At 54.0% G+C, this 13,768-nt stretch overlaps 1 protein-coding gene across 1 annotated transcript; it reads left to right on the top strand.

Moving 5' to 3' along the window:
* Positions 1-1,257: 1,257 nt before the first annotated feature.
* Dmrtb1 (DMRT like family B with proline rich C-terminal 1) lies at positions 1,258-8,621 on the top strand. The gene is made up of 4 exons (XM_028890346.2): positions 1,258-1,957; positions 4,367-4,572; positions 5,799-6,009; positions 7,809-8,621. The coding sequence occupies exons 1-4, from the start codon at positions 1,273-1,275 to the stop codon at positions 7,871-7,873; spliced, it is 1,167 nt and encodes a 388-aa protein (XP_028746179.2). The 5' UTR covers positions 1,258-1,272; the 3' UTR covers positions 7,874-8,621.
* The last annotated feature ends 5,147 nt before the right edge of the window (positions 8,622-13,768 follow it).

The raw sequence follows: 13,768 nt of genomic DNA, 5'->3' as shown, positions 1-13,768 counted from the left end.
TTTTTTTGTTTTGTTTTTTAGATGACTGATTGTGTGGGTTTGGGTTATTAGAGATTTAAAATTTTTTTTTAATTTTATTTTGTGTGTTTTGCTGGTTTTTGTCTTTTGGGTGGGATGATTATGCTGCAAGGTTGGCACTGCCCTTCTCTGAGAGGGAATGGACTTGAACCATTCTTTGTCACAAGCCAAGCAGACAGACTGTGGCTCCTTGTAACATCTGCAGTTTCTGGGTGTAGATGCCATCCTGGAAGTGCGAGCCACCCCAAGCTAGGTCTGCACACGCCTTGCTGTGTGCTCCACCCTGGATCAGCAGGTGTCTCAGGAAGATGTTTATTTATATCATCCCCCTTTCCTGAAAGCAGTACGTATGCTCCATCAACGTTGTGTTTGCAGTGGCTAAGGATTCTGGTAAGAAGTTTGTCTTCATAAAGATGATTACAAGACCATGTAAAACAGGAAACACACACTCACACCAAACCCAAAAATTCACACTAGCTCCAGAATATCTTGTTTCTTTTACTTTAGGTTTTTTTGGTTGTTTTTTTTTTTTGGACAGATTTTCTTTGTGAAACAGTCCTGCTGTCCTGGAACTCGCTTTGTAGACCAGGCTGGCCTCAGACTCACAGAGATCCCCCTGCCTCTGCCTCCCGAGTGCTGAGATTAAAGGCGTGCGGCATGTGCCACCGCTGGCCGACTACTTTAGAACATTATTAAGCACACATTTTTCAGATACGAGTCTTGACACTAACAGGACTCAAAACCTCAGAATTTCTGTAAGGGCATGCCTGTAAGCAACCACCACAGTGCACTAAGCTCCGAAGAATATTCTGAAAGAATGGCTGCTCCTTTTCCTGCAGAGGAGAGAGATGAGGGCAGACGCAGCAGCTTCAGGGAAGAGAAACATTGCCTCCTCTGGAACTTTCCTATGGGATGGGTTTACTATAACACCTGTGTTTCAAACGAGTTTTAAAACTCTGGACCGTTGAGCAGTGCGCCTTTTTTCAAAAAAAAAAAAAAAAAATTCAAACTGTTTTCCGGTTACATTTTGGCGGGAACAGAAAATTTGAAAATGCAAGCACCGAAGACTTCAAATAACCCACATGACATCATACATACAATAAGTATTCCATGTTTGATTTATTCAGTACCCCACTCTCCAACACACAGAAATACTGCAACTTTTGCACCCCCCCAAAAAAGAGGGGAAAATGCAAGAGCCCCATTGCAGTTCCGGGGACACTCTGCGAGCGGTTTTGTTACAAGTGTATCCAAATGTCCCAGCACCAGGGACTTGTGGGGCACCGCTCATCCCTGCCTCACTTGCTCTGCAGCTTCCGGAGGTGGTGGCTGTGTCTGGAAGCGGAGCTTGCCAAGCTGGACGACAAGATGCTTCGCACCCCCAAGTGCTCACGGTGCCGGAACCATGGCTACCTGGTGCCAGTCAAGGGCCATGCGGGCAAGTGCCGCTGGAAGCAGTGCATCTGCGACAAGTGCTACCTGATCACCGAGCGCCAGAAGATCATGGCTGCCCAGAAGGTGCTCAAGACGCAAGGGGCCGAGGAGCAGGCGGCGACCGCGGGCACGCAGGGGCCCCAGCTGCCTCCTGGGGCTCCGGTGGCGGCCCCCGCTGCCGCCGCCGCCGCCTCCTCGAGCTCGAGCCTTTGCCCACTGCCCAGGGTGGCTCCGGGAGGCGCAGGGCCAGGCGCCGTGGCCACCTGCTTCCTCGAGAGGCCCCCGCAGGCCTGCAGCCCAGGCCCGAGCGCCTTCCAGCTGGTCCCAGGCGGCCGCCCGGGCCCCAGCACCTTCCAGCCTGCTCTGGGGAGCCCGGGGGGACCGCACGACCGTCCCTCCGCGTGGCTGCCCCCCGCCAGCCCGCAGCCGCCCAGGCCCGAGTCCTGCGGCCCCGAGCAGCGCCTGCTGGTGCGGCCCGCGCCCCGACTGCCGTTCACCGAGTACGGTAAGCCCGGCCTCGTGCAGCCGACGACGGTTCCTGGGGCCTGCGGTCGGGCCTGCAGCCTCGGGCTCCAAGCTGGCGTCCCAGACGGGTGTCGGGGTGGGGAAGGCGCCCTCCCCAGGTAACCCCAGACAGGGATCGGGGTGGGTGGCTGGCGGTGGCCATGGGCAAAGGCTGGTGGGTGGGAGAGAGTGGACGGGGCAGGGGCAGGGGGGTCTGAGATGCAGTCGTCTTGCCCCTTTGTACTTTTGCAAGCAAAAAATGGCAGCGGGGCTGCTTGGGCTGCGGCGCCGTCTTGTGGCCCCTCTGGGGAAGGCAGGCTGGGCCTCCCGCGCCGGCTGCTCATCCCCTCCCCCTCCGCCCAAGCCGCCCTCCTGCGCCTGCGTGCACCCCCGCCTGCCATTTTTTCTCCCCGCCGAGACGCTTTTTGAATTTGCTCTCTGGACTGCGCCTGCGCACCCTGCTCTCGCCTGGCGGAGCCCCGAAGCTTCTCCCAACCGCTGTGTCTGGCCCAGTGCACCTGCGCTCACTGTTTCTGTCTCACCGGATGTGGGTGGGCATGAAACTTTTCTGCAACTAGGCCGAAGGGAATGGTTGGTTCCCCAAGATGTTGCGGCTTTTTTTCTGGCCTCACTCTGTGCATAAATTACATTGTTTCCTATGCCGCCTTGCTTTCACGTTTAAAGTACGATTTTTTTCCCTTTTTCTTTCTTTCTTTTCTTTTTTCTTTTGGTTTTTCAAGACAGGGTTTCTCTGTGTAGCTTTACGCCTTTCCTGGAACTCGCTTTCTAGACCAGGCTGGCCTCGTACTCACAGAGATTTGCCTGCCTCTGCCTCCCGAGTGCTGGGATTAAAGGCGTGCGCCACCACCGCCCGGCTCGGCTCTTTTTTCTTTTTAATAATTGGTTTGTAGTGCATTGGTGTTTTGCCCGCATGTATGTCCGTGTGAGGGTGTCAGATCCCCTGGAACTAGAATTACAGACAGTTGGGAGCTGCCATGTGGGTGCTGGGAATTGAGCCTGGGTCCTCTGGAGGGGCAGCCAGTGCTCTTAACCGCTGAGCCATCTCTCCAGGCTCTAAAGTGCGATTTCAAGTAATGGAGGTTTTGAGGCCCTTGGAAAATGCTCCTTGAGATGTAGACGTGGTTTTGGCAACTCCCCATGACAGTGTCTCAAAGTCTGAGTCAGCAAGCTGCTCATGTGTAACCTTAGACAAGGCTCTTTCAGTGCCAGACTTCCAGAAATCTGTGAGCCAAAGTAAGTCATCCCTTCTTTAAACTGCCCTGAGTATTGGCCACAGTGACTAATATACCTTCCTTGCCTTCTGGAATCCTGTCCTTGTGGGAAGGATAATGCTCTTCAAAGAATCCTGCTAATCAATGTAGAGAGGTCTGGTGACTGGTGAGTCAGCTGTGACCCAGCATCTGCAAAGGTCTTTGGATGGGGGAAAGAGCAAAGGAGTGTGGCCAAGTAGTCAAGGGCAGTGAGGTTGAAAATGAGCAGGAGGGATGCTGTTCCGGTGACCGCGGTGGGAACCGCCCGGGATGTCTGTTCACATCACACGACAGGAACAGAACTTGAGTGAGGACCACCTCACAGAGACTTAGACCCTCCGCTTGGTGCACCAGCACTGTGGAACACTGAGCCTGCTGCCAGAGCCAATTGTCACTCCCCAACACCAAGGAGGGAACTGAGAATTTCACTGCTCACCTCGGCACAGGTGTGCCAGAACTCACCCTGTAAGATGAGACTCGCTGTTAGTGTTGGGTGGCAGTTACTGTAGACTCCTCTAAGTGGTCAAGGTGCTAAGGAGAGGTGACCGTTGAAGGTTAGATGGGATCCCTGTATCACTTCCACTGGGTCCCAGGGAATAGCAAGCTTTGCGTCGCTGTCTCCCGGGTCACAGCAAGACTGACGTACCTGACTGAAGAAGTCTCACATTACACTAAGAACCTCAGGAAGGGGTAGGCATAACTTGGCTGTTGTACTCACTGATTCACAGCGCCTACTACCTGCTTAAGATTAGGTTCATGAGAACCTCCCTCCCCCGCCGTCTGAGGATCTGGAGGCAATTGCTAGTTGCTGAGCAAGGGAGAGACACTTTATATTCAGTGGTGTGGCCTCCCACGTTGTTCCTGTAGTCACCCCTTGTCAGTCTTGCTGGTTCACACACAAGCACAGAGACAATGGAGTGGGAAGGGGCCAAATGACCCCAGCTTCAGCGGGAAAGAGAGGTCGAGGGATGAGCATGATCACAATGCGTTGTGTATACATGTACAGAAGTATAATGGAACCCAGGATGGGGGATGTGAGACTCCATCAGTCGGTTATGTCCGTTTGCCGTGCCCCGGGAGACAGCAATGATCCCTCAGGTCTGTGTTCTTAACAGTTCTCTCATTCTTTGTCTTCCCAGGGCATCCTCTGAGATTCAGCTCTGATCATGTCGGGGGAGCTGGGTACCCCGAGAGAGAGCCTTACCAGCAGTGCCCTGCCTGCATCCCCATGCCATCCTACCAGCCCTTCCCACCGGAGGGCCAGGATGCGTCCTCGGCTCTGGGGATCCCTCAACAAAGAAGCTTCCGTCATGTCTCCTGCAGCCCCTACCATGGAGGCAGCTTGGTAAGTCAGAGCCCAGCTCCTTTCCGAGTCGGTCCTCATCCCAGCTGCCCCCACCGCTCTCCCCGGTCCTCGGTCCCCGAAAGCCAGCTGTCATGGCGGGGGGGGGGGGTGTCTCTAGGGGTGCACGCACAGGCGGGTCTGCACCCCCAGGCCTGAGCTATGATGTCTGCTCCTTAAAGTTGGAGTCCAAAAGGCACTGGGAGCCCCAGGGGTGACCATGAACTTTGGCTCATGCGAGACAGCTGCTAGAAAGGCCTTTATTCTGCTGAGCACCAACACCACAGGTCTCGTGAATGAGACTTGGCATTCGGGACACGGGTTGGTATGGCTTCCGGGATGCCCTGCCTCAAGCCCAGGTGCTTTTTTCTGCTATCCCAGAGTGTGTCTCGGAGACAGAGAAAACCTGGCTCTTGACTCTCATGGCACCATTTACTGCCCAGCCTGAAAGATGGGGGTGCTCCCTTTGCCCCCATTACAGCCCAGGAGAACAGAGGTCACCAGCCTGCAGACAGAGAGGCTGGGGCCAAGTGAAACCAGCAGCAGCACCCTGTCTGCTCACACGGAAGCCTGGACTGGGCACCCAGGGCAGGGCTCTGACCCACGACGACAGGCCTGCCAGACACTTTTGTTAAGGATGCGATTCCAGTCCGTGTTTGGGGCTGAGATGTCACACTGGCCCCAGGCAGAAGCTGTGTTCCAAGGAGAGACTGGGAATTAGAATGCTGACAATCCCCTTCCCCCCATCCCCATCCCCCCCCCAACATCTGGATCAAACCTAAGAGCCAGCAGATGATTCTCACTCATGTGCTGCCGCCCTCGCACAGGCTTGACACACACCCAGTGACATCCCCCTTGTCCCTGCCTACTCTGTGCTTCTGTGTGCGCCTCCTCTAGTCCCCTCTCCCCAAGAGCGCCCAGCCCCTGGAGGTGGGCAGACCTAGGGAGCAATTCTCCTTCCTCCAAACCCTGCACTCTGGGGAACTCTGGTCTCCAAAGTCCCTTCGGGAAGGTCCCCAGGCTCAGCGAAGATATGGCTGCAATCCCGCTTGCCTTCATTCCTGTAGCAGGTGTTTGCTGACCACCCCTGTCCCAAGTGCCCTGTACGCAGCAGGGTCTCTGCCCCCGTGGGAACTCCCCCGCCCCATTAGAGAAATAAAAGATGTGGTGGATCAGCCCGCCTGGCTCACTGTCTCCCTCTCTGTCCCTCCTTCCGTGTGTCCACGCAGGTGTCAGAACCAGCCCGGGACCTCCAGCCAACCTACTGCTCACCACCACCACCTCCGCTGCCGCCTCCACCACCGCAGCCACCGCAGCAGTCCAACTTCCTCCCGTCGGGCTATCTCTCTGCCCTCCACTTACTGGCCCCGCCGCCACCGCCGCCATCTCCCCCGACTTTCTCACTGACCATCCTGTATGACACAGACAAGGAGGATACCAGTAAGAGACCAGCGTCTCCAGCTCCGATGAGCTGGGAAGACTGTGGAGGAGGGGGGTGGGGGTGGAGAGGGGTCTTGGGCTGAGCGCTGTTCGTCACCCTCCCATGGTCTGTAACCGCGCCGGGGGAGGTTGGAGTGGCTTCGAAGGCCTTCTCTGTCTAACTTCTTACGTAGGACTAACTCTTCCCCTGAGAGCGCTATGGCAGGGGGTGGAAGAGGTGGACTCTAGGTGTGCTCCGGGATCAGAGGTTCCCGGACTTTTGATCAAAGACGGACCTCTACAGCCATAGCAGGGCATTCTTTGTTGTCACCCCCCAGTGGGATGACAGGAGCTAGAGAGTCTGCCCGGCAGTTCTGTCATTGCTGCCTGGGAGACCTGAGCATGGAGCCTCAGGCATCCCCCCCATACCCCCGTCCCCCCTCATAGGGTTAGCAGGCCTTATTTATGAGCACTCTGTAATTTCTTTATAACTTTTTAGAAAATTGATCTTTTATTTTTATGCATATATAGCATGTTGGTATATGTGGGGGATGTGGTGAGCAGAGGATAGCCTTCAGGAACATGGTCCGTCTCCTTTGAGACAGGGCATCTCATTGTCATTGGCCTGGAGCTCACCGACTAGGCTAGAGTGGCTGCAGGGAGCTGGGAGGCCCCTGTCCCCACCCTCCTGGCCGGCATGCCTCCCGGGGCTTCCAGGGAGCACAGGCAGGTTCTTCTCATGCTGGAAGGCACACGCTTCAGCAACGGAGCTGTCCTCCCTAGCCCTTTCTTCCTTTTTTAAACTCAGTTTTAAAAACTCAGCTCTTTTTCGTGTATGTGTGACTGAGGGTTGGGGACAGCTCTGTGCCCTGCGAGCTAAGTCATCTCGCTGTCTCACCACCTCTTTATTTGGTTTTCGTTTGTTTGTTTTTTGAGGGCCCTTTTGGCTTTGATGTTTCTTTTTAGATGTGTGTACAAATATGTATGTTTACCGCATGTGTGCAGATGCCTGTAGAGGCCAGAAGAGGGCAGCGGGTCCCCTGGAGCTGGACTTACAGGCAGTTAGTGGTCCAACAGATAGATAGATGCTAGGGACTGAACTCAGGTCATCCACAAGAGAAGCAAAGGCTGCTAACCCGTGAGCCGCCTCTCCAGCCCGGTCTCAAGCTTTCTGAGGCTTTAGTCCTTTCAGTCTTCTGGGCCTCCTGCGATTTGGGAAAAGTTGGCAAACTCAAAAAGCTCTTTAATATAAATATCAAAAGTGTCCAAGGAACAGGCAAAGTCTGGTGCTATCCAGTTTTACCAAAAAGGGCAGTGGAGCCCACGGCACGCCTGCCACGTGGCTGGTGTAGCGTGGCTTGAAGCTCGCTGGCTGGCAGCCTGAGCACACACTTGGGTCTTGTCTGTACTGACTATGTGACCTTGGGCAAACTCATGCTGTCTGTGGCACTTCAGGTCCAGCACCTGCCAAAGCGGACAGATAGCGGTCTCTGTCTCGTGAGACTCTTCGGAGGGTGAACTACAGCCAGAAGCCAGCAGGGCATTCAGGAAATTAGCTGCCCCTTATGTTCACCGATGGTCTGTGACCGAGGGCAAGTGGAGGTTCAGAGCTGGGAGAAACCAGCCAGGAAGAGCCAGGCTGGCTGGGGGACTCAGGGCTGTTGGGTGTGGCCAGGGCCAGAAGCCAGTCTCTTGCCCAGCAAATGAAAGCAGAGTCACCCTCCCCAGGAGCCCGGGGACAAGAGAAGGCCCTGGAGAACGTGTGCATCCCAGGCCTGGTGACTCAGCCTCTTTCTCATCTCTTTCTTTGTCCTTTGCAGATGATCAGGATGCGGGGGCGCTCACCGAGCCCAGCCAGCACTCTTCCCAGGAGCAGTCCAACTGAGCTGCCGGCCACCGGCAGGCCACGGGCGGGGAGGGGCATATTCGGCAGCAATTATTTTTTTTCATCTTTGTTCATGTTCTATAGCGAGGAAGGATATTGATAGGTGTAAAACGGCAGCTAATTCTGATTTCACGATAGGAGGACAAATGTGGTTTCCAAGGGTCTCTGGACCGTGTGTGTGTGTGTGTGTGTGTGTGTGTGTGTGTGTGTGTGTGTGTGAAAGTGGTGTATGAAGGGAGAGAGTGTCCGGGTGGGGCAGGGCCTTTGAAGAATGGAGGCTGGTGAAACACAAGGTTAGGAATGAATTGAACCGTCCTGGGCCATGCCACTCATGAAATTCACCTCTACAGGTGGCCTCTGATTTCCCCAGGGCTCGCGCGGGACAGAAGGCACCATCCATTTCAGCCTTCTGCCCCCTTTGCCCGATCCCCAGGGCCGGGTACCACAAACATTAAAGCTTCCAGCCTAGGCAGGGCTGGTGCCAGGGACTGGGACGTTGACAGCAGGTCTGCAGCACCCCGTCTTTGCCCCTGGTCCTTGTCCAGCCAGGGACCGTCCCGACAACGGGGCCAATTCACTTCTCCGTGACGCTTAAGCATCTATAGGCATCCTTTCTCATTAAAAAATTTCTAGTTTTCGTGTTGGATGTTTTTATGGTAGGGAACTCACAGGCACTGAAGCAGTTCTCAGAGCATAAATTTGTTCTCTGAGGACAGTTGAGCATTGAATAAAGTGAGCATTAGAAAGCGTTGTGGAAGACGTCTCTGTAATTCTCGCAAAAGGCTGTTGGGCAAGCGCCTGGATGGGGAGCTCGGGGCTCCTGGGTTCAAGGGTCGGTAGTGCTGAGGCAAATCTCCCTGGCCTGCCTCTCCTGCCCCTGCCCTTAGGAGTCAAGTGGGATGATCTGAGGCAGGAGGCTCCACTTCTCTATTCTCACTAAGTGCCCCAGGATGGCTTCAAACTTGGGAGCCTCCAGCCTCAGCCTCCCCGCTACCATCATGATGTTAATCAGGGAGAGTTTAAGGAATAGATGCAAACGCTTTTGAAATGTCTAGGGTATCTTCCCCGACTCCGGCTCCTCCTGTGGTCTCCACAGAGGAACATGGTTTTTAGAAACAGAACTTGATCCTTTTCTGCTGTTTAAGGATTCTGAGCTCCTTTCCTGTCTCTCTCAACACTTGTTCCTTCATCTACAAAGCAACCCTGTTGCAGGCTGAAGATAAAGCTCGATGTGCCGTGCTTACCTAACATGTGAGGCCCCAGGTCATGCTCCAGTTTTAAAGGGGGAAAAAAGCCTTCGTTAACTGGATTTGGACCCAGCAGTACCCAGCTCTGCCCAGGAGAGTCATGACATCAGTCGGGAGGGACAGATAGTCCAGTGGCACCAGTTGGGCAGAGATGGGACGGGGGGGGGGGGGGCTAGTCAGAGAAGCCTAGTTGAGGTGCAAGAGCGGGGTAAGAAATAGGTTAAGTACCCTCCGTGTTTGGCAGAAGGAAGGAGGGGGCTGGAGCGAAGGATCCTCACTGAGGAAAGGGCTGGTACCCAGGAAAACACACTGACCACACACTGTCTTGTCTACATCCGAGAACCCACACGAGTCCAAGCATCTCTTGGGGCCCAGGTCAGTGCATCAGGGTCACTAAGAAGTGATACCCTATTCTTTCAACAAGTATGAGGATCGACAGAAGGGTCTGTCTTGTTCAAAGATTCCAGAGGAGGCACTGTTATGAGTGATTCAGTTACTGCTTTACAAAGTGCTCTCTGGGGCAAGAGCAGACCCTGTAAAAGCAGTCTGAGGCCTGCAGGGCAGCCCCGACTTCAGCCTGACCCAGCGCTCCAATGGGTCTGGACCAGGCTGGCCCACGGAGCAAACTGTCAGACTCCCTCCCCTGCGCTGGCCCTACTCCCGGGCCACAGTGTTTCAGGAACTCGGGACTATGGGAGGAGACCTGCCTTCTCTGCCTAGCCTCGCTTACCCTGCCCTCACAGGACCCCTGACCTATCAGTACAGCAAAGTGGAGCTGAGTCAGTGGCCTGGCCTTTTTATTACATTGTTTCTCATGTCTCATCAGCACAAAAGTACAAGACAAGGCCTGAACTGCACCTGGACCCTCAGCCAGACTAAATCAAGGACAGGACGCTTGCTTAGGTTGTGGTGTTTGTGGGGAAGGGTATTAGCTTTCTGAGAACCCTTCCATAGGGGTTCCTGCCCACAGGGGCCCAGGAATTTGGGAGGGTTTCTCAACTAACTGGGTCTGTCACCCCACGATCCAGAGATGGCTCAACATCTTTTGGTTTGGGGGTACCAAGTGAGGCAGGCAGCCTGTTGCAATGCTACCCCCTCACTGGTTTGAGGTAGGAGGCTTGCCTTCCTCCTGTGTGACCCCACGTTGTCCTTCTGAAGCTGCCCTTTATTCTGGGAGGCCTACCACAGTCATGGCTCTCTTGAAGTGAGGGTGCATGTACCCTGAAGCCTTCTGGGCAGTACAATATATGTTCCTCGAATACCCTGCTGGCCCAACAGCAGCCCATGTGGCTGCCAACCGCTCTGAACAAGAACCGACATCTTCCCTGGGACCTGCTGCCCGCCTGGCTAGCTTCCCCCTTCTTGCTACCCAGCACGGGTACTGGAATGGGTGGAACGGGCCAGACTTAAGCCGAGGAGGGTGGAAAGAGATCTGGGTCCGGTGTCGGGGGCTGCCACCCAGTTTTAACGCTAAGCTACAAGAATGTACCGACCTGCCAGCCTCCCCGGGAGTCGGATGCAGTGGCAGGATACCGCCACGAGAGGGCGAGCGGGTCGTAACTGGAGGCGGGGCTCGTTGCCTAGCGACCGTCTCTGCCATGGTGGTGCAGCTCACAGCTGTTTCACTGGTGTAGCTCGAAGAATTGAGGGCTTCTGGGGCGCGATTGCTGAAGCAGCCCTCGGGGGTAGGAGATTTCACTGAAAAATCAAAACTGTGAACCCCTTGACTGTGCTATGTGATCTATGTGGTCTCTAGCCTCTGAGCAATTCATCCTTCTTTGTCTTCCAATCCCACCTTCCGTGGGTCCCCTCGGTATCCCGCGTCTCCTGCGCTTCTGCGCGTGCGAGTCACCCAGTCATCTTTTCTTGTTATTTTCGAAGACAGGGCCTGCAATCCCAGAACCCCGAGCCCGGTTAGGAGGCTCTGGAGGACCAGTGACTGTCCTCGCCAGACTGTGCTTACCGGAGCCCTGGACGAGTGCTCGCTCATTCGTCCCTGTGCCACCAACTCTGGACTCCACTTTGGCTGGGCCAGCAGGTGTGGGCCTGTTGTAAATGAGTGAAATTCGGGGCGTCCTGTGGACTCCGGGGCGGAGTGGAGGTGAATCACCCTGCTTTAGTCGTTCCCTGCTGCGTCCTTTGTCCTACGTTTTTGCTCTGCTGGGGCCTCTCAGGGGCCAGCGGAAGAGTCCGTTCTCCTGGAAACCCCACACCGAGCCCAGAATTGCCCTCCTTCCCACCCCGCACCCTCACCACAGCCATGGCGTTAGTCCTACTGTGGAAAGGTAAGCGAAGAGAGAGCAACTTACCCAAGCCACGGTGTGTAAGCGGCAGAGCCCCAGGCAGAAGTGGAGGTGGGACGCACATCCCCAGGTGCCGGCTGTAGACTTTAAATGTCCGTTTCGTACTGCTTGTCGCCCAGAGAACGTTGGGGCACATAACCCATGCTCTCACCCTGTCACCGTCCAGCAGAGTAGCCTGAGAACGTCTGCCTCCATGCATTACTGTCCACACCACTCACTACAACGCAGAAGATCTGAGGGAATCCTAAAGCAGGTATCCTAAGGAAGAGTCATGGGGAACCAAGAGCCCTTGGGGCTCCAGGTGTATGCCCGCTAGTCAGAAGGTGTCGACATGGCCTGTTGTCTGGCTGTCCGTGTTCTTGTGGCTAGGGGTGAAGGCAGCGAGCGGCCTCCAAAGCTATATTTCAAGGTTGACTCCCTGTATAAGAGAAGAAGTCCACTGTGGTGGTCTCAGTGTCTCTTGAGAACAGGATGGGAGATTCTCTGCACTCTCTTTGGAGACAAAATGGGCCTTGGATAGGGGTGAGATTGTCTCCCTGTAGTCCTGGGCAGGGGAGACATACATAGCCTCCTTCACTTCTAAATACTGTTTCCATGGCTAGGGATTAGACCTCCCTTACAGGGAACTACTACATAGAGGCCCCGAATGCGCTATGGTTGGCTCCCCTTGGCCAAGGCCAGGGTTTTGGAAGACCCACTCTTACCTCTTGCCTCTTCCTGGCTGTGTGCTCTTGGGGACATCACACAGTGTCTCCATGCTTCCCTTTGCCCCTGGTAACACTGCTCAGGGTATGCTGAGGATTCAGGAGCTCTTGTGTGAAGTACTTCCCCATGGATGCCCAGTACATGGTACTTGTGCCATTGGTCACATGAAAGGTCGCCTCCTCTTTGAGACCATGGCAGGAGCCTATTATCTTCCGAGTGCCACCTTCATGACTGTGTACTCCCGGGTGCTCCCCATCACCTAGTCCCTGCACTATGCTGACTGCTTTCCAGAAACCCTGTGAATCCTCCATGACCCCTCCCGGGAGGCACTCTAATGCCTCCTCTTACAGATGACAAAATGGAGGCCCATGCAGGTGAGTCCCCCACATAGGGAAATGTCTAGAAGTGGAGAGTGGACTAATTTCCAGTTCCACCTGAGTTCAAAACCAAGTTCCTAACTGCACTGTGCCCTCCTACTTCTCAGGGGACAGGAAGGAGGTCTGCGAGGGGGGAAAATAGAATAACACAGATGGGGATGAATTCCATTCCTACCTTAGACTTTTATTACAAATTGTGGAGTTTCAGGTGTTACCTATATTAATAACTCACGGTTTCTAAAGCAGCCTGGAGAGGGCTGGCAAGATGGCTTAGTGGACAAGAGCCTCTACCACACAAACCCGCAGGCCTGGGTGAGATCTGTGCAGTCACCGTGGTACAGGGGGAGAACAGACCCCTAAAGGTGGTTCGTGGCTCGTGTACACGCAACTGATATCAGATACGGTTGCAGTAACAACAACAGCCCGGAGAGCCGGGAGAAATGATCACGGGACACATTATTCCAGTGAAAAGCAAAACTGTTTTCTACAGCAAAGTGTAATAGTGCATGTCTGTAATCCCAGTACTGAGGAGCTGAAGCAGGAGGATTTTGAGTGTGAACTAAAACTGGCCTACATAGTGAAATGCTGTCTCAAAAACAGACAGACAGACAGACAGATGGACAGACACAAAACTGTTTCTTAGGTTACATTTGAACTAACAGCATTAAGATTGAAATTTTTCTCATCTACTTCAAATTATTAATATTCATTTGTTTTAAAAAGTCATGTTTGTTTGTTCATTTTTCAAAGTGAAATGAGTTTGGAAGATGTTTTTCTTAAGGTTTATTTATTTATCTTCATCCGTGGTTCTGTGTGTGTGTCTACCGAGTTTATGTGCACCACGTGCATGCAAGTGTTCACTGAAGCCAGAGGGTGCTGAATCCCTTGGAATCGGAGTTATAGGTTGCTGTGAGGCATCTGTGTGGGGGCTGGGAACCAACTTGGGTGCTCTGCCAGAGCAGCAAGTACTCTTAACTGCCAAACTATCCTTCCAACCTGAACTTGGAATTTATTTATTTATTATTTATTTTTGGTTTTTCAAGACAGGATTTCTCTGTGTAGTTTTGGTGCCTGTCCTGGATCTCGCTCTGTAGACCAGGCTGGCCTTGAACTCACAGAGATCCACCTGGCTCTGCCTCCTGAGTGCTGGGATTAAAGGTGTGTGCCGGCCGACCGGCCTTTTTAAAATTATTTTATTTCTATGTAAAATCCACACTGATCATTGCCCGTCGACAGCCAGGCTCTGGATGGCAGCTGAGTAGC

This window comes from Peromyscus leucopus, chromosome 2, assembly GCF_004664715.2.
Source record: "Peromyscus leucopus breed LL Stock chromosome 2, UCI_PerLeu_2.1, whole genome shotgun sequence".
NCBI lineage: Eukaryota > Metazoa > Chordata > Mammalia > Rodentia > Cricetidae > Peromyscus > Peromyscus leucopus.
Note: the sequence above shows the minus strand (reverse complement) of the source record. Positions and strands in the feature narration are given on the sequence as shown.